Source organism: Carettochelys insculpta, chromosome 2 (genome assembly GCF_033958435.1).
Source record: "Carettochelys insculpta isolate YL-2023 chromosome 2, ASM3395843v1, whole genome shotgun sequence".
NCBI classification, from domain to species: Eukaryota; Metazoa; Chordata; order Testudines; family Carettochelyidae; genus Carettochelys; species Carettochelys insculpta.
The window spans coordinates 117,267,017-117,293,296 of record NC_134138.1 but is presented as its reverse complement, the minus strand read 5'-3'; the positions used below and the strand labels follow the sequence as shown (position 1 = coordinate 117,293,296).

Below are 26,280 nucleotides of genomic sequence, written 5' to 3'. Positions count from 1 at the left end.
TGTAGTATAATACAGAGGCTAATAACTAATTATTATAATAGCAAGATTTGACCAAGCAGTCCTTCAGTGACTGTGAAGAAAAGTGAAAGATCTACAGTCTTTTTTACTTACTTATTTTAGTTCCTCCCATTCAAAATGATTTTCTTTTTGAGTCTGCCCATATTAGCAGAAGAGAGAATACCATTGTCCCCTGTTCTGCTCCATAATAAAACCCCCAAAAGATGTTCATTTACACTCTCCTACAAATATGCACATTTTTTGCTCTGTGGACGCTAACAGAAATTTTTAAAAAAATCCATGAAATAAATAAATGAAGTACAACTGTGATTTCTCTGGTGTCAAAAGGAATTAAGTTGTATCATCCCATATTATTTTTTCTAGAAGCTTATACTGTCGGCACAAATGTCTATCAGCTCCTGAAATTCCCTGTAATAGTTTTAACTGAAATTAATTAGTTAACATTTCACAACTCCCTAATTCAGGCACCTGTGTATATCCTATATATGTGCAGTGTTTTCAGTGCTTTTGTGTCCTGGGAAAATATGTACAGTATTATCTTTATGCTGTATCATACTTGCCACTTTGCAGAGTCATGGTGATGGCTCTGTTTTTTTTAAAAAAAAATTCAACATATTTATGAACCCTCATAAAACTGACAAAGTTAAGTAGAGAGGAAGTGTAGATATGGTGTGTTTTGTGAAGAAAAAAATTGATTTTGGTGACAAAGTGAATCTAGAGTTAATATATACTAAGCAAATAAAGCTGAATTGAGAACTAGATTACCATGCTAGTATAAAACTATGTGGTGTGGTTGTAAAATATTTAATATGAAAGCAAGAAGGTTTTGAAGTGGATCATGATTTAGCAACTTTGAATATCATGTCTCCATTTAACACATGGGGAAAGTGAGACATAGACACACACTAATGAGCTTTGCTGAGATCACACAGTAAATCATTGAGTTGACAGGAAACACAACTGAATCTCAGTTCAGTGTTCTGTCCATTCTAACAGAGCTGCACTCCTGAATGTTCTCCTTGGCACTCTCCAGAAAAGAAAAATGATGTTCTTTCTTATGTAACATTTTATATCATTTACAGCATTGGCTCCATTGAGGAATCTGAAGTACATGCTGATGGACAATACTTCTTGATTGTACTTTGTATTGTACTTTGGGTGGCAGATTCAGCATCTGTGCACACAAACAATCAGCTGGTAGTACAGTTTCAGAGAAGGAACTTGTAACTGCCCTCCTTGAGGAGTGCAATCACAGAACTGCTCTCGAGAGATAGACGGGTGACAGAGCGTATCCCAATCCAAGTCGCAGGTTTTCAAGACATATATACAGATATGCTTGTGGAAATTTACTGTCTCTTTAAGAAAGGATGCATGAGGGGTACACAAGGGCTCACCCCCAGACTCCCCCCACATCCCCCTGCAGGGGGGCCACAGGTTCTCTCGCCAGATGCTGCTGCAACCAGTTCCTCCCAGCAACCCAGCCTTGCACCCCAGAACTGTGCCACCTGGCACTGATCAGAAGTTTGTAAGTTCATTACCCAGTTCATTTCTTGATGTGGAGAAGATACACATGCACCTTTGTAAACTGAGCTGAGATTTCCCAAGCACTTCACCCTAAGTACATTGGTTTAGGTAAAGGGTCTACAAGCAAAATAGCAAAAAGAGGCATTTATTTCAAATTCAATTACAAAATCAGTACTTCAAGAGCTGCAATGTATGTGAATACTAGACAGTCCTTAATAAATAACGTCAAACGGTACTTTTTGTAGCCCCTATTTTAAGAACAACGCACACACAATGATTTGTACCAGTTAGAAAGTTTAAGTTACTTTCACCCCTACATTGGAGAGCAAATGAGGACAAGTAAAATGCTGCACCTGGGGATAGGCTCTTAAGCAGGAAGGAGCAATGTTCACATCAACTCTCCATGTCCCGCCCCTCATTCCAAGGATCTACTCCCTCAGCCCCAAAAGCCACCCCCCCCATACTCAGACTTAACCCCTCTCAGCCTCAAACCTGCCCACCCATCCCCACACTTAACCCACCTCAGCCCCAACCTGGTCTCTTGGGACTAACCTATCCATAGTTCTGGCTTTGTTTATTGTCAGCAAGTTGAGTGCAATGCATGGCTGGACAGTGGGTGAGAGGGTGGAACCCCCAGGGAATGAGGGCCTCTGAGCCCAGGTCCAGCTGCAGACGTTGGGGGTGGGGGGTCACAGTGTACAGGGGGATGGAGCCAGCTCCCCAGGGCCGTGCTGAGAGCACAGGACAGAAGGAACCCATGCCGCCAGCCCAAAAACAGCCTCTTGCCCAGTTACAGCTGGGAAGGGGCACAACACAGCTGGCTCCCGCTCTCCTGGTGTGGCTGGAGGGACAGGAGTGCTCGAATGGTGGGGAGCCTACACCTGGCGGCCACATGCACCCAACAGAAGGAAGGCTTCCTGCCCTGCCACCACTGAGATAGTGGAACTGGATTTGATTGATTTAACAGCCAGATTCCTCCTGCCACCCTGATGGCCGTTGAACCAATTATATTTGGCGTTCTGCTGTTTCAGCAGCGGCCGGTCAGGGACCCTCAAGAGGAGTCAACGGTGCCAGAGTCGCAAATGACTCTTTAAAGAGCCACATGCAGCTCCGGAGCCACAGATTGTCAACCCCTGGTTTAGGTAAATGTGATGGGGGCAAATTTAGATACAACAGATCAGGAAAGGGATCTTGGAATTATAGTGGATAGTTCTCTGAAAACATCCACGCAGTGTGCAGCGGCAGTCCGTAAAGCAAATAGGATGTTAGGAATTATTAAAAAAGGGATAGAGAATAAGACGAAGAATATCATACTTCCCCTATATAAAACTATGGTACACCCACATCTTGAGTACTGCGTGCAGATGTGGTCTCCACACCTCAAAAAAGATATACTGGCATTAGAAAAAGTTCAGAAAAGGGCAACTAAAATGATTAAGCATTTGGAAAGGGTCCCATATGAGGAGAGGCTAGAGAGACTGGGACTTTTCAGTCTAGAAAAGAGGAGATTGAAGGGCAATATGATAGAGGTATATAAAATCATGAATGGTGTGGAGAAAGTGAATATTGAAAAGTTATTTACTTGTTCCCATAATATAAGAACTAGAGGACACCAAATGAAATTAATGGGTAGTAGGTTCAAAACTAATAAAAGGAAATTTTTCTTCACACAGCGCACAGTCAACCTGTGGAACTCCTTGCCGGAGGAGGCTGTGAAGGCCAGCACTCTAACAGAGTTTAAAAAAGAGCTTGATAAATTTTTGGAGGTTAAGTCCATAAATGGCTACTAGCCAAGGGTAAAGTATGGTGCCCCTAGCCTTTAGTCAAAGGCTGGAGACAGATGGCAGGAGACAAATCGCTTGATCATTGTCCTCGGTTCACCTCCTCTGGGGCACCGGGCCCTGGCCAATGTCGGCAGACAGGATACTGGACTGGATGGACCTTTGGTCTGACCCAGTATGGCCGTTCTTATGTTCTTATAAAACAAACATATTCACTACAGAAGGGTGGATTTTAACTGCTCAGAAGTAGAAAACATTGAAATCAATGTTAGTTACTTAAGAAAAAAATATATTTGCAGTCTGAGCTCTACAAACTAAACAGGATTTAAGTCCAGCAGCCTCATCCTGACAGATGAGATAAGCAAATTACAGATCTTCAATACAGAGGCTGGGAGTCTTTTCCAGCCAGGGACCACCCTCCCCAGTTCAAAGTCTTTGTTCTCCAAATGCTTCTTCCAGGTGTTGAGTTGAGGAGAATGATCATGTGTTTTTCCCTCTTTTATAGTTTCTTCCAGATTGCTGTGTATGTGATATGAGGGTCTGGCCTCATTGTGTCCATTGTCTGTGTCTGCTCTCTCTGAGAAGTCTTTTGGGATGGCTACAGGGAGAGTGGGTTCCTTTTAGTGGGCCTTCAACGAGTCTGGCTACTTTATTGTTTTACCTGAAAGGCTGGTTGTTTCAGTAAAGCACACTTAGCAAAACTTCATATCTTCACATACAATGATTGCACATGCCACATACAATCCAAAAAGATATTCATGTTTAATAGATCAAGACTTTTAAAATGACATCACCAGGCATAGTTTGTACAAAATGTAATTAGATGACAGTGGTGAATGTGGGGCTTATGGCATGCTACTGTGAGGTACAGCAGATTTCTTTCAAGTTGTCACGGTAGATTTCTTTTAAGTTGTCTTCATCCCTCAATCGTGTTTTCCTCAAAAAAGGTGGAAAAGTGGGAAAAAACAGCTGAATGAAAGCGGCTCCTTTCCTTGTATGAAAAAACCAGCAAAATCTCTCTTTCCAAATTCATTACTCGTTTAAAACTGGGTGGTGTGGTGTGGTGTGGTGTGTGTTTGTTCTCCACATGGCTTTGTGTCCTGGCCACTTCAGAGAGGTGACCCAGCAAACTGTGTCCCTTTCTCAAGTGAGTCTGAGCCATGCCTATTTTGTAACAGTTAACAGAGGGGAATCTGATCATCCTGCCATCAACGGTTGCTGTCTTGTATGAATGAATGATAAATTGTATATCAGTATACAATGGCAGTCATTTCAAATTGCAGTGATAGGGAGGACAGAGTAAGAAGAAGCATTTTTCTACCTGTGTACTTTTATGAGCAATCCATTTGTCCCACCTAAGTGGTAGGGTCATCTGCTCTTACTGAAGCTATTCTGGGAGCTTTTTGTCCCCAATATGACACGGTCAGTTTCTTAAAACAGCCTATTAAAATCTCCAGGATTGCTTTCAGTTTTGTCTGGGTGATTAATGCTGATTCTGGAAGAGTCCGGGCAACCATGCCAGAGGAGGGCCTTATCACCAGTCTGTTGGGTAGGCCTCTAAAGCAACACAGAAAAAGTGCCCACAGATGATCATGGGTCTCTGCCAGGGTTCACACCAAAATATGGCCAGTAGCAGCCTTCCTGACTGTGGATGGGGGGAAGGGGACAGGAATCCTGTCGGGGGGTAGGAGGGATGACCTGGCCTGTGTTTTTGCAGAGTTCATATTTACCCCTGCCTCACTCCCCTGTGGCTGGAAGCAGCTTGTCCCTTCCTGTCTATACAGTGTTGAAAGGCAACTGACACATTCAGGCTGCTGCCTGTAGACAACATAATCCAGCCACCTTCTCGCCCCAGGCTACAACACTGGAGAGGAAGGGCTTAATCCCTAAACGTGGATTGTGTACCAGGGCCCATGGAACCCAACTGCAGGAGCTTCAGTGAAGCCAGCCAAAGGAGTGACCCAGCACGGCAGGGAGGGTGCCTAGGTTTGGAGCCAGCTCCATGCTCCATGGGGTCAGGATCCATGGGGGCAAGTAATGAGGGTATTATGCCCCTTCCCAGAGGGCTGCTGTGCAGCTAGCAGGGTCAGGGTTCAAAGAAGCTGGATATTGCTTCTTCCCTGCCTGCCTCCTCCACCCCCACTCTAGAGCTTAGCCTAGAGGTGTAGAGGCTGCCCGGTGCCAGCGCTTTTGTACAGGCTTTGGCACAGACAAGCCTCAACTTCTCCTGGAAATCGCATTGGGCCAGAGGGTCTCGGGCTTTTCTGAGGCACTGACATAGCCAGAGGCAGCAGGGGAAGGGAGGAGACTGCCAGCCAGGCTGTTTGTGAGCTGAGTGGTCCAACTAGGGGCTGGTTCACTGCACAGTGCTGGGAGTGTGATGTGCCCAGGGGGGATATGGAGGAGCAGTGGGGCTGTTGGTGAATGGACAAAACAGGGAAAAGACAGAAAAAGGGGGAGCATTCAAAGAACCAGTGGGAGGATAGCAAATGCAACGTGTTGTTGCCTGGTGCCTAGCCACGCTCAGCAACCGCCTCAGAATGTAGCCAGTGCTGGCCAGAAACAGGATGGCAGTTGCGGGGGCTGAGCTGATGGATCAGCAGGAGAAGGGACCAGGAACTCTGGTGTCGGCCACTAAACCCTCCCCCCACCCACGCTCACTATAGTATGAAGAGAGGCATTTTTCTTGTAGTGTGTATTTTTTGATATTTAGTAATTTCTTCCTTTCTAACTGAAGACCTGTTTTATATGATGTGATTTTTTTAAATCTATATTTATGACATCACAGTATTTCTGAGCGAGAACATTTTTAGTTGATTATTCATCCAACATTTTAAATACTGGCTGGGAAGCTGTTCGTAAATATTAAGGTCATATGATACCATTATAATCAGCTAGATGTGGGGGGTCAGCGACCTGTCCAAAACTAAGTCCCAAAATTTGACCTTTTGACCTCTATGTACAGTCCAAGTTCTGGTGATATTTTTCGTAGTCACTGATAGTCCTGCTTACAACAGATTCATTAATAAATAAATGAAGATGCAGAGCTTTACTGTTTCGGCAGTGGTTGGTAGCATTAGCTGGTCTTTTGTTAATCCACAGGTTCCAGCTGCATGGGGGAGGAGGGGCAGGGTTGAGCTCCCACCTCGTGTGCCAAAGAAAATTAGCTCGTGTGTCACTCTTGGCACCCATGTAGGGGTTGCTGGCCCCTGAGGTAGGTACATAACAAAGGGCATAGAATTTCACCCCCCTAATTCCTGATTTGGGGGAGAGAGGGAGACACAGCGGAGCTGCTCCCGTCTGAAGCATTAAAGGTAAGTGACTCACTCAGGAGTGCAGAGCAGCGTAGGGGGAAGAAAACAGAGCAGGACAGATTTCTCTTAAAGAGACAGAGGTGGCTCCTTTCAGAAACTTACCCAGCAGCAGCCAGCACACATACCCAGTCTCTGCCCCTCTCACATAGTTACTGTCACATATATGCTGCAGCACACACTCAATCTGTGTCACAAAGTCTGTCTCCCTTGCATACTCTCACACACTCCTTGTTTCTCTCTGTAGAGCCTAGCCTGGGGGTCAGCAACCAAAATAGCAAGAAGAGCCTTTTTTTTCAAATTTATTACAAAAATCAATAATTCAAGAGCTGCAAGGAAGGTGAATATGAGATGATCCTTAATAAATAATATCAAACCGTACTTTTTGTAAACCCTTCAATTTTCCTCTTTTTTGAAGCCATTCCAACCCCACTTTAATTTTACTAATTTTACTTCACGTTTAATGTCAGTTTTTTTTTTAAAATGTGTGTTGCCCTTCACCACAAGAATGCCACAAGCTTCCTTTTCCGTGTTCAAAATCAAGACTTTATTAGCAGCAGTATCAAAACGCAGATACTGTAGCCTATCCCACAATGCACTGCATATATTAAAGGGGGAGTTATCCAATGTTTTGAGATCACATATTGTTTGCTATTTAGATAAGAGTTGTTGTTTGGGCCTTTAGACATTCACTGTATCAAAAATAATCAGGAGCTTTTTTTTTTTTTCTTTGAAAACTTTGCAATCATATCATTAGGAACCACAAAGAAGTCTTTAAAGAACTGCATGAGGCTTCAGAGCTGCAGGTTACAGATCTCTGCCCTAGCCCCAGCCCTTCTGCCCAAAGCCCCGCCCCTGGTGGGTGACAGTGCCAGCCAGAAACCAGTACCAAAATTTGTGTAGTGGCCCCTCAGTGGAAATTATTGACCACCCTGGTCTAGCTCAATGAGTTGTGGTTGAAGTAGTGCACATTTTTTTAGAAAAACATCCAGTTTTGTTTTAAAGACTTCATAGGATGAAGAATCTACAATATCCTTTATGGATAGTTCCAGTTGATAATCATATGCACTGTTAAATATTTGTAACTTATTATAGTTCACAAAATTTCATCTTTCAGCCACTGGATCTTATGTCTTCGACTATTAGATTAAGGAGACTTGTAATATCAGATATAGTCATCCTGTGTTAACTATTTATAGACCTTGTTGAACTGCTGAGAATTTGTTTCTGGTAGGGAACTTGTATCGTGAAGATGGTATAGGATGATGCAGGAACTGCAGGCAAATGTCAGACATTGTAAACATTCAGATGTATTCAATACTGAGAATACAACAATCTGAGCAAAGTTCTAAATAATTCTGTTAACAAAATGCTCAGTGCCCTGAAACACAGATGGTGGCACATAAATAAAATTTGTATGAAAACTGTGCAAATGCTTTATGAGTTGTGGTCTGCTTGTAGTTCACCTTTACCTTAAAATAAGTTTTATAATCATGAACAATAAATTATTAAGTAAATATGTACTAAGGTGAATTATCTTCCTTTTTGAAAATAGTGATATAGGCTATCTTTTGTTTTCATGTTAGTCAATCCACAATTAATATGTTTTGATGGGTAACACAGAATTGTTCAGAATGATTGTTTTGGTATGTAAATGAAAAGGTGCTTATATGCAAATAATTATTTAGTCTACATCCACAATCTGGCAACTCATTTAAAAAAAGATGTTAAATGCATAGCCACTGATCTGCTATATTGAATGTGCAACTACATAAAAACATTAAGCAGTCGTATCACTTGTATCACTTTTAATGAATCTTTTGCTTTGGTTTGGTACCGCACATAAACCGTTGATGATATTCCTGTCATTCAACCATATGACTTCAAAAGCATCAACTGTTCTGGGGTCTTAACATACCTGAGGAAAGAAAAAAACCCTCTGGTGTCTACTTTTTGATCATCTATAAGCTGCCTTTAAAATAAAAGAAAATGTTATCATTAACATATCCTCATTAACATTATCACCCTCTGACCATGTTCTGATGTTTGTGTTAGCAATCTTGGATTCATGTATTCAAAGGGAGTTCTACTTATCCTTTTGAAAAGAAGGCTGATAAATATTTATACATTTTAAGTCTATTGGGCAAAGTTGAAATTTTCTTTTATTAAAGTCATTAAACTACTTTTTGGGAGAAATTATTTGATAATTTTATACAGTGATTTTCCAGCTTCTAATGTGCTGAAAAAGTGAATTCTCATCATATTGCTCCTTAAGAAAAGAAAAGTTTCTTCTCTCCATGTTACACATTTTGTTCTTTTCCTTTCTTCTCCATAGGCAAGTAGGAATTCTCACCTAAAGCTGTTGTTTACTAATTCATGTTGCCTCTTTTCTTGTGTCAGTAGGAATGAAGGTGCTCAGATATTTTGATAAGTGCATTCTCCTATCTAACCTCCCCAGGCCTTTGCATTTTCCGTGCTTTCCATTAGTCTATTTAACGAGCGTGTTTTCCTGCCTCTGATGCACAGAAACTCTGTCTGCACTAGGCTGGCTATGTCTTCATTTAAAACAGGATGGCAGCACAGCTCTATGGCTGTGTAGATTCTGGCTTAGTCACACAGTTTAAAAAAGTGTTTCATTATGGCTGGGTCTACACTTGCCACAGAAGGTTGAACGCTTAGGTTTGATCTTCCAGGATGCCGTTTAGCACGTGTGAAATCGTGTATTCTGGGGTCAAAGTCAACCCTGGAACTCATTGCGAGCATCGAGGATTAAAGAATGCTGATGGGAGGAGTGCTCCCATCAGCATTCTGCAGCGAGGACAGGGACGAATATTGACAGCTGCAAAATCAATTTTTGGTACGCAATTGGCTTACCTAAAATTGCGTAGCAACTGTCAATACTCAAGGTAAGTGTAGACCCAGCCTCTGAGAAATTTGCACCTGATGCAAAACATGGAATTTGTTAAAAGAAATATATATAAGTTCTTGTCTGCCAACTTTTTGTGTTTGTGAAGCTGTTTACAAAAAAAATCAAAAAACAAGACTTAATATATTTGCTTTAGCAACTACCACATAATATTATATCAGTCTAGAAAATGTAGCACATCTTAAAGAATTGCATTCACTAATACCATCCATGAACTTGAGTAGTTTTAAGTGTTTTAATATGGGGAAGTTATATATAATGTTTTAAAAGATTAAAGAATTTCCAAGCATAGTAGACTCATTTCACCAGAGGTTATACTCTTTAAAGATTTTTTTTTAAATGAAATATCCCTCGAAAGAAAATCTTTGTTCACCATAAGCTGGAATGCATGTGAAATTGTAGAACGGGAGTGACCCACTAATGTTTTTGAAGATTCATTTAAAACTCCCTCTTGTTTCCCTGAAAATCACCAGAAATTGAAGGGTTCCTATGCTCGTTTTTGATCAAAAAAATGACATTTCTCCAACGTCGGGTCATTTACCAAAGCACAGCCTTAGCATGTCTGTGTTTTCTGTTTGCGCATCATGCATCCAAATGTCAAGCGTGAAGAGTGGTGGGAAGGAAATGCAAGACCACATAACATCCACAGCGTTTCCCTCCCTTTTCTTTCATGTGTACTTCCTTTGCGGAGATTTGTAAATGGTCTGGTATCTTTTGTCAGATGACATAAAGAAATGAGGTAGTTTTTATTAGCAATGGCTGGGGAGTCAATAGTGAATGTTCTAAACTTTAATATTATATTGCACATAATACTTTGTATTCCTTTTACAACTTTGATGAGTTATTATTCAATGTTATCTATAGCAGTATTATAATCCACCTTTACAAATCCACAGCGAGGTGTGGAGAGGATATCTAATCTACCCAAAGTCCTATAGCAAGTCAGTGGCAGAGCTGGGAATGCAACCCAGATCTCCTGCCTCCTGGTCCTGACCTTAAACCACTTGGGACAGGCTTATAATAGAGTGAGCAAAACAAAGGAGACCAGAGTAAATTCCATAACTCTGAGGACTTTTTTTCCATAAGGTATTTTCTTATGTGGTTGTTCAGACTTGAAAATATAATTTGGCAGAACTGATTTAAAAATAAGCTAAAATGCTGATTCCTTCCTAGAAGTTTAGGTGGAATGAAAAAGAGTAAAACATAAACTTACAGAATTTAAAGAAAGCCATTACTTTTGCGGACCAGTTGTCGTTTTTAGGTCACTGCTGACATCTCTGAATATAATTTTCATGTGAAGTGCATGGCGGGGCTTGTATGTGCTTGAAGGAGCTACATTTTCACAGCAGGAAACCAAATCAAAATGAAGCAGTCAGATGCAGGTGCACAGTAATAGAAACAGGCTATTTACCCTGAAGCTTGAGCACTGGGCCAAGAAAGCAGATGCACTCTGGTTCCATCTCTCTCTCTCTCTGGTAACTGTGCCAAAATTATTCATAAGGGGACCAAATAATAGTCGTTCAGTTCTGCTAATGAGATGCATTGCCCACTGCCGAACAACTGAGGCACTTTCTTTTGTTGTGCTAATTAGGTACTATTAGAGCTGGCAGTTTTTAACTTATGCCTAATCCTTCTTGCTTGCTCATCCACAAGCCAGGCTGGCAAAAGGTTGAAGGATGAAAGTTTATACTGTGTGCATCTGTTGCTAGAGCTATTGTAAACTCTTATTTGGTAGGATGGGTAGCAAGTACGTGAAATGTATATATACATCACTGAAAATAAATACTGAAACTTACCATTTAGAGGTTGAGCAGTCTAGTAAAACTGTCTAGAACTTCTTTGTGTTTGGATTCTAAGTGCATTATTTTTGTTCATTTGAATTTAAAATGAGATAAAATGTGACAGCTTGGTAGAGGTTTACTGCTTTTACTTGGGATTCTGACGTATCCTGAGACCTGGTACTTAGACCATGCCCAAAAATCTGATTAAAATTGCAAACAACCTGAAAAATGTGAATAAGGAAAAATCACTAACTGATGTGGAGCACCATATGGCAATTGTTATGGTGCTGGGGTTAATTGAACAGAATGATCTTATTATTTTGTTGAGCTCAGTAGCGTCCAGTGTCTCTTGCTTTTTAAATTGATTTAGTTGCTTTGTTTGAAATTTTGTTTCCAAATACAGCTCCATGATCTGGGTAAGAGGTTGGTAGTCTGCTTTCCTCAATAATTAAATTGTTGTTATAGTACACAAGGCGGCGTGGTCTGGAAAACTATCTATAGGACTAGGAAACTGCTGAGTTCTGGTCTTGAGTCTAATTACACTTGTTTGCTGTGTAGCCCTGGAAATTTCACTCAATCCCTGTCTGTTTCTTGGACGTAAAGTGGACATAAGGATGTTAGAATAATAGGTTAATGTTTTCGGTATTCTGAAGCTGTAAACTCCTATGTAGTGTTAATTTCATGTTGTGCAAATACAGGTTGCACCTCCCTGGTCTGGCACCATTAGAACGTGCATGGTCCTGAGTGAGGGATTTTGCCAGACCAGGGGAAGTTAATGCCCCCCAACACCCTTCTCCCTAGCTACTGCTGCTGGGCCTCTTGCCGTGGCTCCCCAGCAGCAGCTCACCACCACTGGTTCCCTGGTGCTCCAGCCCTGAGCAGCTGCGCCCTGGGGAACACCGGTGCTTTGACTCTGGCACCCCTCATCCTGTGAGCACTCCGGCTGTCGGGGGATATGCGCCGGCAACCTGGCCCTCCACGGGGCTCTCAGGACATTGGTGTTCTAGACCCCGACACCCACAGGGCTGATGGGAAACACCAGCACTCCAGCCTCCCACACAGCTGCCAGGGGATGCCCGTATGCAGGCCTTGTGGAGGGCTGCTGGGACGCTGACTCCGGCTTGCCTCCTGTCCCAGTTTTCTGCTCCAGGAGCACAGAGAGTGCCAGGTTTAGGATATGCAACCTGTATCAGGCAAATGTAATTTATAGTATAACGTAATATACAAAACAACGAAGAAGAAATACATTCATTTTGCCATCTGGAAGTGGCCAGCATTGATAACACCTCACCCACATCCCCATGGCAGCAAGATGGATATCATCTTCTCAGAGTTCTAAAGGGAGGAAGTAGATCTTTTTTATTCGGGCCAGATTTTGTACAAATTTAACTATGCTGGTGTGTGGTGTGGTGTATCAAAATAGTCACATCTGTACAGCCCCAGCTGTTGTCACAGCTATATAGCTATAAAGGTTTCTTATATAAATATATCTTATTTCCCTTCCTATGCAGGATTATCTATCCTGATATAAAGCATCTTTACACTGATCTAATTGCATCCATGGTAGGGGTTGTGTCACTGGAACTACTCCACATTCAAACTGGGATAGTTAAAACAGTATAAACATTGTGTTGACAAGCCCCAGGAAAAACACTGATGATTTCTGTTGAAGCCCAGCTTTACAAGTGGAGGTTGTGATGCTGTATAAATTGGAGGTGCAGCATTGGATTCCAGAAAGTAGAGGGTGAAAGTAGGGAGAGTGTGGGGAAGCATGGACTGATGACTTGGGAGGAGAGGGCAAAGGGGGCAGTTGCCCCAGGGCCTGGTGATTTAAAGGGGTCTGGGGCTCTGGTTGCTTCTGTGACAGCAGCAGCACCTGGAGCACTGAGCCCTGGAAACTGCTGCCCAGCAATGCTCTGTGCAGCTCTTAGGGTGGTCCGGAGAGGCAGGAGCACTTGGCAGCATGCTCCAAGCAGCCTTGGGTAGGGGTACCATGGTTCGGAAGGCCCTGAGGTCCAGCTGCCTTTGGCCCCACCCCTTTCAGGTGCATGCAGTTGGGACATTTCCCACCTTGCTCAGGGGCCCAAAGTGGCTTTTGGCTCCTCTGGCTGAAGGAAAAAGGAAAAGATTTTTTTTTTTGGTCACGTGTTTCTACAGAGAAAAATTGTTAAGAAGTCTTGGAGGTGTTGCCTTCATTCCTCGGAGCTTTGTGCACACAACTGTGTCCCTTTATCCTGCCCACACCTACTGTAATGGGAAGGATGAGCCATTAAGATGCCTAAATGAATACCACAAAATGCTTAATTGTAGCTCCTGAGAAATCTGGTCTTCAGTGGCTAAAGATAATTTTTAGAGATAGTAATTTGAAAAACCACTGGGGTGGGCGTTAAGAATGCTCCTTTTCATGCACATTGTTATTAAAATGTTTATTAAATATTTTAAAATTGAGACATTTGAATGATTTACGCTGAAGAGAAAAGGCATTCTTAATTATTTGTTGCTTAAATCAGTTTAGGCTTTTTGGTAAAGAGGGCTAAAATATTGCTGTATCGGTGTATCAGAATAATCTGTTATCACAACAAAAGCTTATGGTAGACTGTATTTCTGCTGACTGTCAGTATTCCAAAATACAGTATACAACGGAAACTATTTTTTCTGTGGGATCTAAATTGAGAGCCAATGCTCAGTAATTTTTGAGTCAGAGGGCTTCTTCCATCCTTCACTGAAGTCAACAGAGACAGTCCTCAACCCTATAGGAGATTTTGTCAAACTAAGCCACTGGAGATGACTATTGGTAATCCATTTTGCAATAAGACTTTGTTTTGTAACAGCATTGGACAACATGCAGATGTTCTTAAAACCTGTTTTTTCTAAAAAGCTATTTTTAGGCCAAGAAAGATTGAAACATCCACACCCCCATAAAACACAGCTTTGGCTGAGCCTGAGAAAAAGGATAGTGCATAAATAGTCAGGAAAATTACTGTATTCCCTAAAGAGTATGAATCTCATGCTTTGGTTGTTGTGAGTGATTAATCAAAATGGAAAGGTTATAATTTTCATTAACTAAATAAGAATAGGACCATACTTCTTCCTCCAGTTGTAATTACAGAGCTTCATTGGTGACTTTACATGACAGTCATCAGTCTAGGGGTATCTGAGGTCAGTCTTTTGGAGTGAAACTAGAAATGTTATTTCATAGTTTAAGGTCAGAACCTTGTGTTTAACATATTCCAAGCAGCTTTGATAAAAGCTAATTTGACTAAAGCCAAAAAATAACCTTCCCCACCATGTATTTGTTTTAGAAAATCAGCTGAAAAAATAAACTTTATGATATTCCAAAAAGAAGCTAATTTTTATGAAGTTATCATATCACAATGTATTGAAGGATGAATGAAAATTTATTGAAGTAATTTGGCTACCTGTTTCGATGTAACTACATGAAAAATATTTTTAGAGAACACCTATATTTTGATCATTTGCAATAAGCAATGGCTTTTTCATACATCTGGTGCTTTAATGGAGTGGACAGCAGTATTGTCATGCATTATCACAGCCAGATTCTACACCAAAGTGTGAAGGGTACTAAGTGTGCAATGTTATGCACCAACCAATGAAGCAGCTGAGCAATGTAAAACAGACTTCTAAGAGACACTACAAAGTGTGGTGAATCAGAAGGCAAAGGATATGTTAATTTTGATGGGTGCCTTCAATGCAAAAATTGGAAGCATAAATACTGGCAGAGAGCAGACCATGGGAAAAGAAGGCCTAAGCAACATAAATGAAAATGGAGAGCACTTCAGTGACTTTAGTTACTTCAATGGATTGGTGATAGGTGGTAGTGGTTTTCCACACAAAAGGATCCATAAGGTCACTTGGGTATCACCGGACTACCAGTCAGAAAAACAGATAGGTCACATCTGCATCAGCAGTTCTTTCAGAAAATCGATACAGGATGTCTGCACTAGAGGAGGAGCAGATGTAAGTTCAGAGCACCATTTGGTCATGGTAAAACACAAGTTCAAGCTCAAGAGGTACACCATAACAGTGACCAAGTGGGGATTGAGATTCAACATGGTGCAGCTGAAGGATTTAGAGACAAGAGCCAGGTTCCAAGTGCAGCTGTCCCACACTTATGCACTTATGGCAAACTTCATCCTGAAAGATGCTACCGTGGAACAAATTTGGGAACACACCAAAACAGCCTGAAAAGAAACCTGTGCTAAAACATTGGGAAAGAGGACAAGGTGCCACAAAGAATAGATCACAGCAGAAACTCTGTAAAATGTCAAGGAATGAAAGGCCAGAAAAGCAGCAGTCAACAACACCAAAACAAGAGCAGCCAAGGTGGAAGCTCAGAGACTGTATTCAGAAGCCAACAAAGAAGTTGAAAAGCCTGTAAAACAGGACAAGAAGAACTTTGTGGAAAACCTTGCACAACAAGCCGAACAAACTGCAGGACACAGAAAATTGAAAAAGCTCTATAACATCACGCGGAAGCTATCTGGGTCATGGTATACAGTGGCTCAACCAGTACAGGAGAAGGAGGGGCATGTGCTAAGAAACACAGGTGAGCAGCTCAGTAGAAAGAAGGAACACTTTGAAGAGCTACTGAACCTCCCTGTCCACATGGAACCTCCCAAGTTACCACCTGCAAATATACCACTACTAATTCACAGCAGCAGACCTACAGAAGAAGAAATCAGAAAAGTCATTGCGCATCTGAAAAGTGGAAAAGTACCTGGTCCAGACAACATCCCCACAGAAGCAATCAAGGCAGGTAGTGAGACATCAGTCAACATGACATGTAATCTATTTGGGAGAATTTGGGACTCTGAAGAGATCCCACAAGACTGGAAATATGGCTACCTTATCAAGCTTTCAAATAAAGACAACCTGAAGGAATGCAAGAACTGGAGGGTCATCACGTTACCATCTGTTTCAGGAAAAGTGTTCAATAGGATTCTCTTGGAGAGAATGAAGACAGAAATTGATAGACAGCTCCGGGAAGAACAGGCTGACTTCCGAAGTGAGAGAGCCTGTACTGACCAAATAGCAACTCTGAGTGATCAAGAACAGTTGCTCAATTGGAACTCCCCCCATACATAACCTTCATAGACTTTGAAAAAGCCTTTGACAGCATTCATAGAGACACTTTGTAGAAACTGCTGCAACACCATGGCATCCCATCCAAAATTATTAACCTGATATGTTCGACATATGAATCCTTGACCTGCCAAGTTGTTTGCAATGGTGTCTTGACAGAATCTTTAAGCATACTGTCAGGAGTGCGACAAGGATGCCTATTGTCACCTTTCCTGTTTTTGATCACAATGGACTGGATTATGAACAGGACAACAGATGGCCATCAATGAGGCATTCAGTGGATGCTTTTCAAACAGCTAGAGGACATTGATTTTGCTGATGATGTCACCCTCCTTTCACACCGATATGAAAGCATGAAAGAAAAGGTCACAACACTAGACAAAACTGCCTCAATGGCTGGACTGAGCATTAACAGGGGAAAAACCAAGGCAATGAGGATCAACCAGTCGAAAAACAACACCATCACACAGGGAGAGAATGACCTAGAAGATGTGGAGCAGTTCACCTCCTTGGGGAGTGTTATGGGCATAGATGGAGGAAGAGATAAGGATGTCAGTGCCAGGAGAGGGAAAGCAACAGCTGCATACAAGACTCTCCGTCCCATATGGAGTTCACAAATAATATCTGCAAAGATGAAACTGTGTCCCTTCAACACAAAAGTGAAGAATGTGCTCTTGTATGGATGCGAGACCTGGCATACTAAAAAGCCTTCAAATCACAAGCTACAGACATTCAAAAACAGATGCCTGAGGTACAGCCTTCACATCAAATGGCAAGACTTCGTCACAAATGAGGAGCTTTGGAACAGAGCAAGACAAGAATCGATTGACATTGAAATCAAGAGAAGAAAGTGGGGACCTTCCTCCATCATAGTCTGTCAAGTTCCCACATGGAACATGCACGGAAAATTCAAAAGAGGAAGACCTTGGACATTGTGGAGAACATCTACTGAGATTGAAAGACAACAACTGGGGTACTCCTGGAGCCAGCTAGAAGTTTTGTCCAAAGACTGAGTGAAGTGGAGGAAACTTGTAGACGACCTATGCTCCACGTGGAGTACAAAGGTTAAGTAGTAGTAGTTTTACATACATGCATTGATAACTGTTCTGACCAATGCCTTCAGGAGCATATATAGATCCTTTGATCCACTAGGTAGTATAGAATTAATAGATTCAAAATTCTAAGGTAATTGACTTCTCTGTTAACATAACCATTCTTAATTAAAGCAACAAAGATGACTTTCAGTTCCTTCACTCGTTCCCACGAAATCATCCACTTATACTACAGCTGCCACCTGATAGCTTTGGCTTTCCTTTTTGCTAATGTTAGCCATATAGGTTATCCTTTGACACCAATCTCTTTGTTCTATTTCTCTTCCACTGCTGGAGAGATTCAAATGCAACCAATCTGATTAGCAGAGTGCCACAGTGTGTGTTTCTACTGGTAATGCTCATCCGTGTATGCATCGGTGTACATCACAAAATTTGTTCCAAGCATGGATGGAAAAAATTAGAGGGGACATTGCTGTCCATCCCATTGTCTCAAGGTGTGACAATAGAGTACCAGAAGCAGCATTCATATGGCTCCAGCTGTAGCTCCTCCAGCTCAGCCTTCTCTTGGAGCAAAGGGAATAGAATGCTTACTAAATCATCTGAGATAGTATGGAGAATGTTAAGTAATTATACCAGAACTTCCAGTATCCGACAGAAGTTGGACTAGGTTGATGTTGATGTTGTTGAGGTGATGTATCAGAATATTTTAAAATTGTTACAATATTGGTATTGGTAAACACTGCACTATGATGTCAGGATATAAATGTTTGGTTCTTTTTTGAGCTTGGATGTTGCATAATGGCAAAGTTTTGCTTTAAAAATGAGCACTGCTGGTTTCAGGTTTGCTCTCACTCTTTGCAAAAAGCTGTGTCATAAGCTCGTTTCCCACTTTAGTACTGCAAACCCATTCTGGGTTCCCTTGGGAACATGAACTGGAAGAACCCTTCTGGGGAAATGAATTGGATAAAAAATTGAGAAAAAAATAATATGGAACGTTTAAGGAGATAGTGTTTTTACATTAGATCTGTTTTACTAAAACTTTGATATACTTTGCTATTATTTGTAATTGCAGACGTCCCTGAGAACCATTGATAGATTCATCTGGGCTGTGTCTACACTAGCCCCAGAACTTCGAAAGGGGCATGATAGTGAACCTAACTGAAAGATGCTCATGAGGCGCTGCTGTAAGTATGCAGCACCTCATTAGCATAATGGCAGCTGTTACACTTTGAAAGTGCCGCTTTCGATCACGTGCGGCTTGTCTACATGCGATCCTTTTCGAAAGGACCCCACACACTTCGAAATCCCCTTATTCCTATAACCAAATAGAAATAAGGGGATTTCAAAGTGTGCTGGGTCCTTTCAAAAAGGACCCCGTATAGACGAGCTGCACATGATTGAAAGCAGCACTTTCAAAGTGCCACAGCTTCCATTATGCTAATGAGACACTGCATATTCATGGTAATGCCTCAGTAGCATCTTTTAATTAGGTTCATTATCATGCGCTTTTCAAAGTTCTGGGGCTACTGTAGACATAGCCATGCTGTGTTATAAATAAGTCTCAAATATTAAAATATACGCAAAAAAGCACAGTTTTCTAAGAGTCTCACTATCTAGTTTCCGCCAGCTCTTAACCCACGTTTATTTCTGCTAATTTTTAGAGAAAATCCAACAGTTATGGTTAATATGTTTATTCTTCACTATTAACTACTTGAACTGTGCAAAATATGATCTGGGTCTTTCCAGCTTTCCAAAAGTGATTCTTTCATAGAAGGGCCTCTCAGTTTCTGTTTAACAGCCAAGTCTCAGATGTGACAGAAGTGATTTTTTTTCCAGAGACAGGTGGTCTTTAACGCAATTTTGCTTACATATACTAAATGCTTAAAAGCTAGGACATGTTGATGAGTAACATGAAGAATGAATTTGTCAAACAAGTCAATAAAAATCCAGTTTACGTCTAGATAAAACATTCAGCTACAGTTGGCCCAAGCTAAAAACTTGAGTATGAATATCTCTGAGGTATGGAAAAGTCTTTCTAAGGCAGTATAAAAATGAATCAAACTAAAACCATTCTTTCAAACACCTCTGAACTTTAAAAAATTTAGATCTTGTCCTATACTTGACTACTCAGGCCTATCTCTCAATACATTGAGTTTTCCATGCTCAACATTTTGGTAATGTCATAAAGTATGACTGATGCCTTTTAAAAGATAACATTCACAAAGGGCCATGTTTAGCAACAAAAAATATGTTACAAATGTTTTGTTCACTGTTTACGCTCTATTGAATGTTATTGAATCTGTGTGTTTTGTTAAGATATTTTCTCCTCATAGTCAGTCTTTTCAATCCATCAGTGAAAATCCAGTGATGACTACACATATTGCCATGGGAATAAATGTGATGTCACAAACAGCATTGTGATATCGCTGATGAGGGAGGCGAGAAAGATGGTTTATGAAGAATAAACCAGTTTTGGTTTTTGACTGTCCAGTGTGGAAAATGTAGATCAAGAATTCTGGAAAAAAATGTGAAAAATGGTCTTGCTTTATCAAGAGATTTTCCAGTTTCATAATTCCTTGTTACTCACAGATGGTTATTACTATTACAACCACATTTGCTCCAATCCCTCAGACAAACACCTACAAGACCTTTACCAAGCTTTCCTAAAACTACAATATCGACCTGAGAAATTGAGGAAACAGATTGACAGAGTACCCAGAAGCCACCTGCTCCAAGATGGGCCCAGCAAGGAAAATAACAGGACACCACTGGCCATCACATACAGCCCCCAGCTAAAACCTCTCCAGTGCATCATCAGTGATCTATAACCCATCATGGACAATGATCCCTCACTCTCACAGACCTTGGGAGACAGGCCAGTCCTCGCCTACAGACAGCCCACCAACCTGAAACAAATTCTCACCAGCAACTATATACCAACCACAGTAACTCTAACTCAGGAACCAATCCTTCTACAAACTTTGGTGCCAACGCTGCCTACATAACTACACCAGCAACACCATCACAGGACCTAACCACATTAACCACACCGTCAGGGGCTCATTCACCTGCACATCTCCTAATGTGATACATGCCATCATGTGCCAGCAATGGCTCTCTGCCATGTAAATTGGTCAGACTGGACAGTCTCTACATAAAAGAATAAATGGACACAAATCAGATATCAGGAATGGTAACGTACACAAACCTGTAGGAGAACATTTCAATCTCCCTGGACACTCAGTAGCAGATTTAAAAGTAGCCATCCAGCATCAAAAACCTTCAAAAACAGACTCCAAAGAGAAATCTCAGAGCTACAGTTCATTTGCAAGTTTGACACTATCAATCAAGGGTTCAACAAAGACTGGGAATGGCTGGCCAACTACAAAAGCAGTTTCTCCACTCTTGGTGTTCACACCTCCACATCCGCTACTGGAAGTGGGCCACACACTCCCTGAATGAATGGACCTCGTCAACTATGGCTTTCCTCTTAATTGGTACTCCCTACTTTTCATCAGCCTGTATATTTAGACCTGCCTCTGGAATGTCAGATACATGCATCTGACGAAGTGGGTCTTTGCCCATGAAAGCTTATGCTCCAAAAAAATCTATTAATCTATAAGGTGCCACAGGACTTCTCATTGTTTTTGTGGATAAAGACTAACACAGCTGCCCCTCTGATACTGTTTCATTGTGAAACTTCTGTGCAGTTGGATCTAGCAGCAGCCTGTATCTAGCTTATTTTTACAAGTTATTGCAAAATATAGAAAGATGTTTAGGCTTTGTTTGATGTTTGGGGTAGGGGACAAAAAGGTATGTCTAAAATACACGGTGGCTGTGTCTACACTACAAAAATAACTCAGAAGTTGCTTAAATTTCAAGCTATGTTAATTTCATGTAATCAGATGGTTAATATTATCTTACAGGCAGTTTAATTCATGTAATTTTCTTGTGTTCACTGCCAAAGGTACTCTGTTATATTTAAGAGGCGGTTTCTGGAGGCATACTTGTTCAGGGAGTATTTTATGGGTTTTACTCAAACTCATTGCTTTACTTTTCTATTTTCCAGGTTGGTGAGAGACAGAGTGTTCTGGTAACAGAAGAATCTTTTGATTCCCAGTTTTATGTTGCTCACAATCAATTCTATGAGCAGGTACTGTAAAATAAACTAAATTAAAATCTTAGTAATTTTCTCTTTACTTTCTAGTGATCTCGCTGAACCAGGTCAACAGTAAAAGTGCTACAGGCAAAGAAACAAATGTTGCCTATCAAGAGGAGTAAAGCTATCTAGACTCATTAATGGGAGATTCTGCACTTGTGGTGTATTGTAGCTGTCAAATGAATCTTAGAATATGAATGGGTATTTGTGTTCATGGATAGACATAAGAAACCGATGACTTCTAGTAATTTTTCAGATAGCACTTCTAAACAATGCAATTCACCAAAATTTGTTTTAAAAGAATAGGAAAAAGGCTAGAAAGATTCAGAAAGAGCTCTTGCCACTCTTGTTTAGACTTACAGTACTTAATCTTAAACAAATAAAATGAAATTCTTCCACATAGAATATAATCTTTCTGGACTAAAAATACCCTTCTCAAAAAATTATTACCAATATTTAAATACAGACAATTTGTCCCTAGACAAATAAGGGCTAATTCAATTTTCTTACAATTGTCTGTATTTCATTTGTTTTTGAAAAATATAAAGTTAAGCAGTAATCCTGAGTATGGCATTTCATCTGCCATGTAGAGAGAGGATATTGGTGATGACTGTTTGCAATGCATAATTTAATTTAATTCCTTTTGCTGCCAGATAGCATTGGAAGTACGTATCTAATTTTATGCATAGTATGTGGTAGATCTCTTCCAGTATTGTCTCCATTTGACCTGCAGCCCTGACTGTCTTACAATGCTTTGCTGCTATGATTTCCACCCTGGAATGCTCACAGCAAACTGACAAGCAATCAGGTCACCCGAAGTGCCTTTGTGCTAGAGTGCCCTGGCTTCCAGGTCTGACCCCAGCAGCCTGTCTGTAGCCCCACTGACTTTAACCAGCACTGGTTACAACCAAAAAGGTAATAACAGAACTCTCTCAGTCCTGAATTTCCCCGGAATGTGAAGTGTGCATCTCTCACCTGAACCCCTCAGAGAAATAACAGGTTCATTGTGCCTTTAAAGAGACAATAACACATTACAATTTATTAGCAATCAGTGCGGTCACTGGATAATTGAGATGCTGAAGATGAACTTAAGAAAAACAAGGTCATTTCAGCGAATCTAAATGTATTCTTTGCATAGGCTTTCACTGAGCCAATCTTATTATATGACATTTCTGAGGAACTGACCCACATTCAGATGTCAGTAGAGGAGGTTTTGGAGCAAATTAAACAGTAATAAGTCACCAGACTAGATGGTATTCAGCCAAGAGTTCTGAAGAAACTCAAATCGGAAATTGCAAAACTTCAGGTTGTGGTATGTATCTTAACACTTCAACCAGCCTCTATACCAGATGACTGGTAGATAGGTAAATGATGCCAATTTTCCAGAAGGCTGCAGAGGAAGTCCTGGCAATTACAGGTTTATAAATCTAATTTCAGCACCACAGAAATTGGATGAAATTATAGTGAAGGATAGAATTATGAAACTCATAAATAAACACAATATATTAGGGAAGAATTGTCATGCCTTTTGTAAGGGAAATTATGCCTCGCCAGTCTATTAGAGTTCTTTGAAGGGTCAACAGACATGGACAATGGTTATCCAAACAAAAAAGCAGTCCAGTAGCACTTTTTTGTTTTGATAGTATATAGACTAGCACAGCTTTCTCTCTGTTACTATTCAACATGCAAGGGTTATCCAGTTGATGTAATATAATAGCAAATGTACTCAGCATCGCGCGGCTCTTTAACTGAATTATTTTTTTGAAAATTAATAAAAAATGCCCATGCTTTTTTTTAATTGTAGTGTTTTTCAAAAATTAAGAAAACTTAAGGCTGCAGAGAGGGTGCAGGCATGAGGAGAGGCAAGAAGCGGGTGGCTTAGAGCAGAGGATTGGTGGGGCTCAAAGTGGGGGTGGAGAAGTCAAGGGTGGTGGGAGGTGCAGAAGTTAGGGCAGGGTCTCAAGACAGGGGGCTGGGAAGTGGGGAGTTTACGGGAGTCATCCATGGCCGTGAGGATGAAGCTGCTGCAGTGGCAGCTGCTCTCATGGGTCAAGGGCTGCACTCCCCGTGCAGCAACTCCTCCTGGGGGAGGGGAGGCTGGGGCTCTGAAGGCTCGTCGTGGCTTCCAGCTAGTCCCCCACCTTGGACACGGGAGGCAGGGGGCAGCACTCTGGGGGCTGCTCCCAGCCGGCCTGCAGCTTCTCCAGGGGTCTTTGCTTGGGGTAGTTCTGGGCACATCCTGCAGACTGATGGGGGAGGGCAGCACTTTGCGGGCTGACCAAGGCCTCCAGCTCTCCCCCCCCAACCCTGTACTGGTCTGGGGGTCAGCACTTTGGGGGCTACCCCCCAGCCTCCCACAACCCTCTCCGGCCTGTTTGGTGGGGCACTCCAGAGGCTAGTCAGGCTCTGGGGGCTGCCCCGCACCTCCAGGCTACAGGCTGTCTTGGGGTTGACCAGGCTTTTGGGGCTGCCCCTACCTCAGTCAGAACTACCCCATAGCCTACGGGCTACAGGCTGTCTCGGAGGGGAGCCAGGCTCTGGGGACCTACCCCTTCCCCAGCTGCCCTCTATGGGTTAGAGACTGTCTGGGCGGGGTCAGGCTGCAGGGGGTGCCCCTTCTCCAGTTTCCACCCCTACAGTTGTCCACATGTAGTCTGCTGGCTGTCTGGGAGGGGCAGGTTCTGGAGGCTGTCCTCCCTCAAGCTGCCTTCTGAGGCCTGCAGGTTGTCTGGGGGGCAGGCTTTGGTCAGCTCCCCCTCCATCACTCCCCCCTCCACTGCCTGCAGGTTGTCTAGGGAGGGCCAAGGTGCAGGGGCTGCCCCTCTTCTAGCTGCCTCTCCCTCCAGCAGCTCCCTCTGCAGATTGTAGGCTCTTCATGGGAGGGGGTATACTCTGAGTTTGGGATAGAAGAGCTACTTACCCAGTCTCTCTGGCAGTCAAGATGGTGGAACCTCAGCTCTTCTGGCCTGTCTCTTGGTGGTGCAGCTGTCTCCCCAGCAGCTACTCTCAGTATCATGTCCCTCCTGTCTGCCCCTCCCTTTCCATGTTCTGGGAATTCTGTGATTTCAGGCATTTCCCACTTTCCAGGAACACCTAACCCTGACCTTGGTTTAAGTTAGGATAAGAAGAAACTGCATACCAAATTTTGTGGTTGTAGCTCTTGTGATTTAAGAGGAGTTGTTGAATAAACATAGTACAGACAGACAGTCTTTAATATATATATATAGAGAGAGAGAGAGATTTGAACTTTCAGAAAGCCTTTTTCAAGTCCCTCACCAAAGACTGTTAAGTAAAGAAAACAATAATGGAATAAGAGGTAAGATTCTCTCATAGACCAGTAACTGGTTAAAGGGTAGCAATAATAGGTTAGTTTTCACAGTTAAAGAGCTAAGTAGCCGTGTTCCCCAAGGAGCTGAACTGGAACTGTGCTATTCAACATGCACAGAAATAACCTGGAAAAAGGGGTAAACAGTGAATTGTCAAAGTTTGCAGACACTACTAAATTACTCAAAATACTTGAGTCCAAAGCAGATTACAAGAAGTTACAAGGGATTTCTCAAAATTGGGTAGCTTGTTCACACAACAAGAAATGGAATTCAGTGTTGATAAATGGAAAGGAGATGTATGTTGCAAAGAATAATCCCAGCTATGCATACAAAATTATGGGGTCTGAATTAGCTATTGCCACTTGAGGAAAAGATCTTGGAGTCATTTTGGATAGTTGACTGAAAACATCCACTCAGTATGCAGCAGCCGTCCAGAAAACTAAGAATGTTAGGAACCATTAAGAAATGAATATATAATAAGACAGAAAATACTACAATGATGCTACATAAATCCATGATATGCCCATACTTTGAATACTGTAAGCAGTTCTGGTCAGCCTATGTCAAAACAGGCATTTTAGAAAGAAAAAAATGTAGAAAAGGACAACAAATAATTAGGGGTGTGGAAACAATGTCCATATGAAGAGAGATGAAGAAGAACAGGACTCTTTTATCTTGGAGAAGAGATAACTGTGGGAAGATATGACAGATATCTACAAAATCATGAATGCTGTGGGAAAATGAACAATGAAGCATTACTTTTTCCTTCATGTAGCACATGAAACGGGTCATCCAATCTAATCAATAGGCAGCAGGATTAAAACAAACAAACTAAAGGACTACTTCTTTACACAACATACAGCCAACCTGCAGAACTCATCAGAGGATGTTATGAAGGCCAAAAGCATATTTAGGTTCACAAAAGAATAAAATTCATGGAGCACAGGTCCATCAGTAACTGCTAGTGAACTTGTCAGGGACATAACCCCATGTTAGAAATGGGGACTTGACGTTGGAGTAGATGACTCAATAAATTGCACTCTTCTGTTCATTTCCTCTGAAGCATCTGACACAGCCGTGGTTGGCTGACAAGGCACTGGGCTAGCTGGACCGGAATGGCTATTCTTATGTTCTGACTTATTACACAAGAATATTGCTTATCACTGAGTTATTGGCTTTCCAGTGATACATTACATAACACCATTTAGATACAGATTATAACAATAGTGCGCTAGGTGAAAGGAATATGTCAGGCCTGATAAGAATTGCTGACAGAGTAGTGTACCACAAATAAGCCTC

At 41.7% G+C, this 26,280-nt stretch overlaps 1 protein-coding gene across 4 annotated transcripts in view; it reads left to right on the top strand.

Moving 5' to 3' along the window:
* Positions 1 to 26,280, top strand: part of CDKAL1 (CDKAL1 threonylcarbamoyladenosine tRNA methylthiotransferase) — a 665,249-nt gene that overhangs the window by 601,353 nt on the left and 37,616 nt on the right. For all 4 annotated transcript variants that reach the window (XM_074985893.1, XM_074985894.1, XM_074985890.1 and 1 more), the window contains one exon: positions 21,566 to 21,649. In XM_074985893.1, the coding sequence (XP_074841994.1) occupies positions 21,566 to 21,649 (84 nt within the window). The remainder of the gene's footprint in view (positions 1 to 21,565; positions 21,650 to 26,280) is intronic.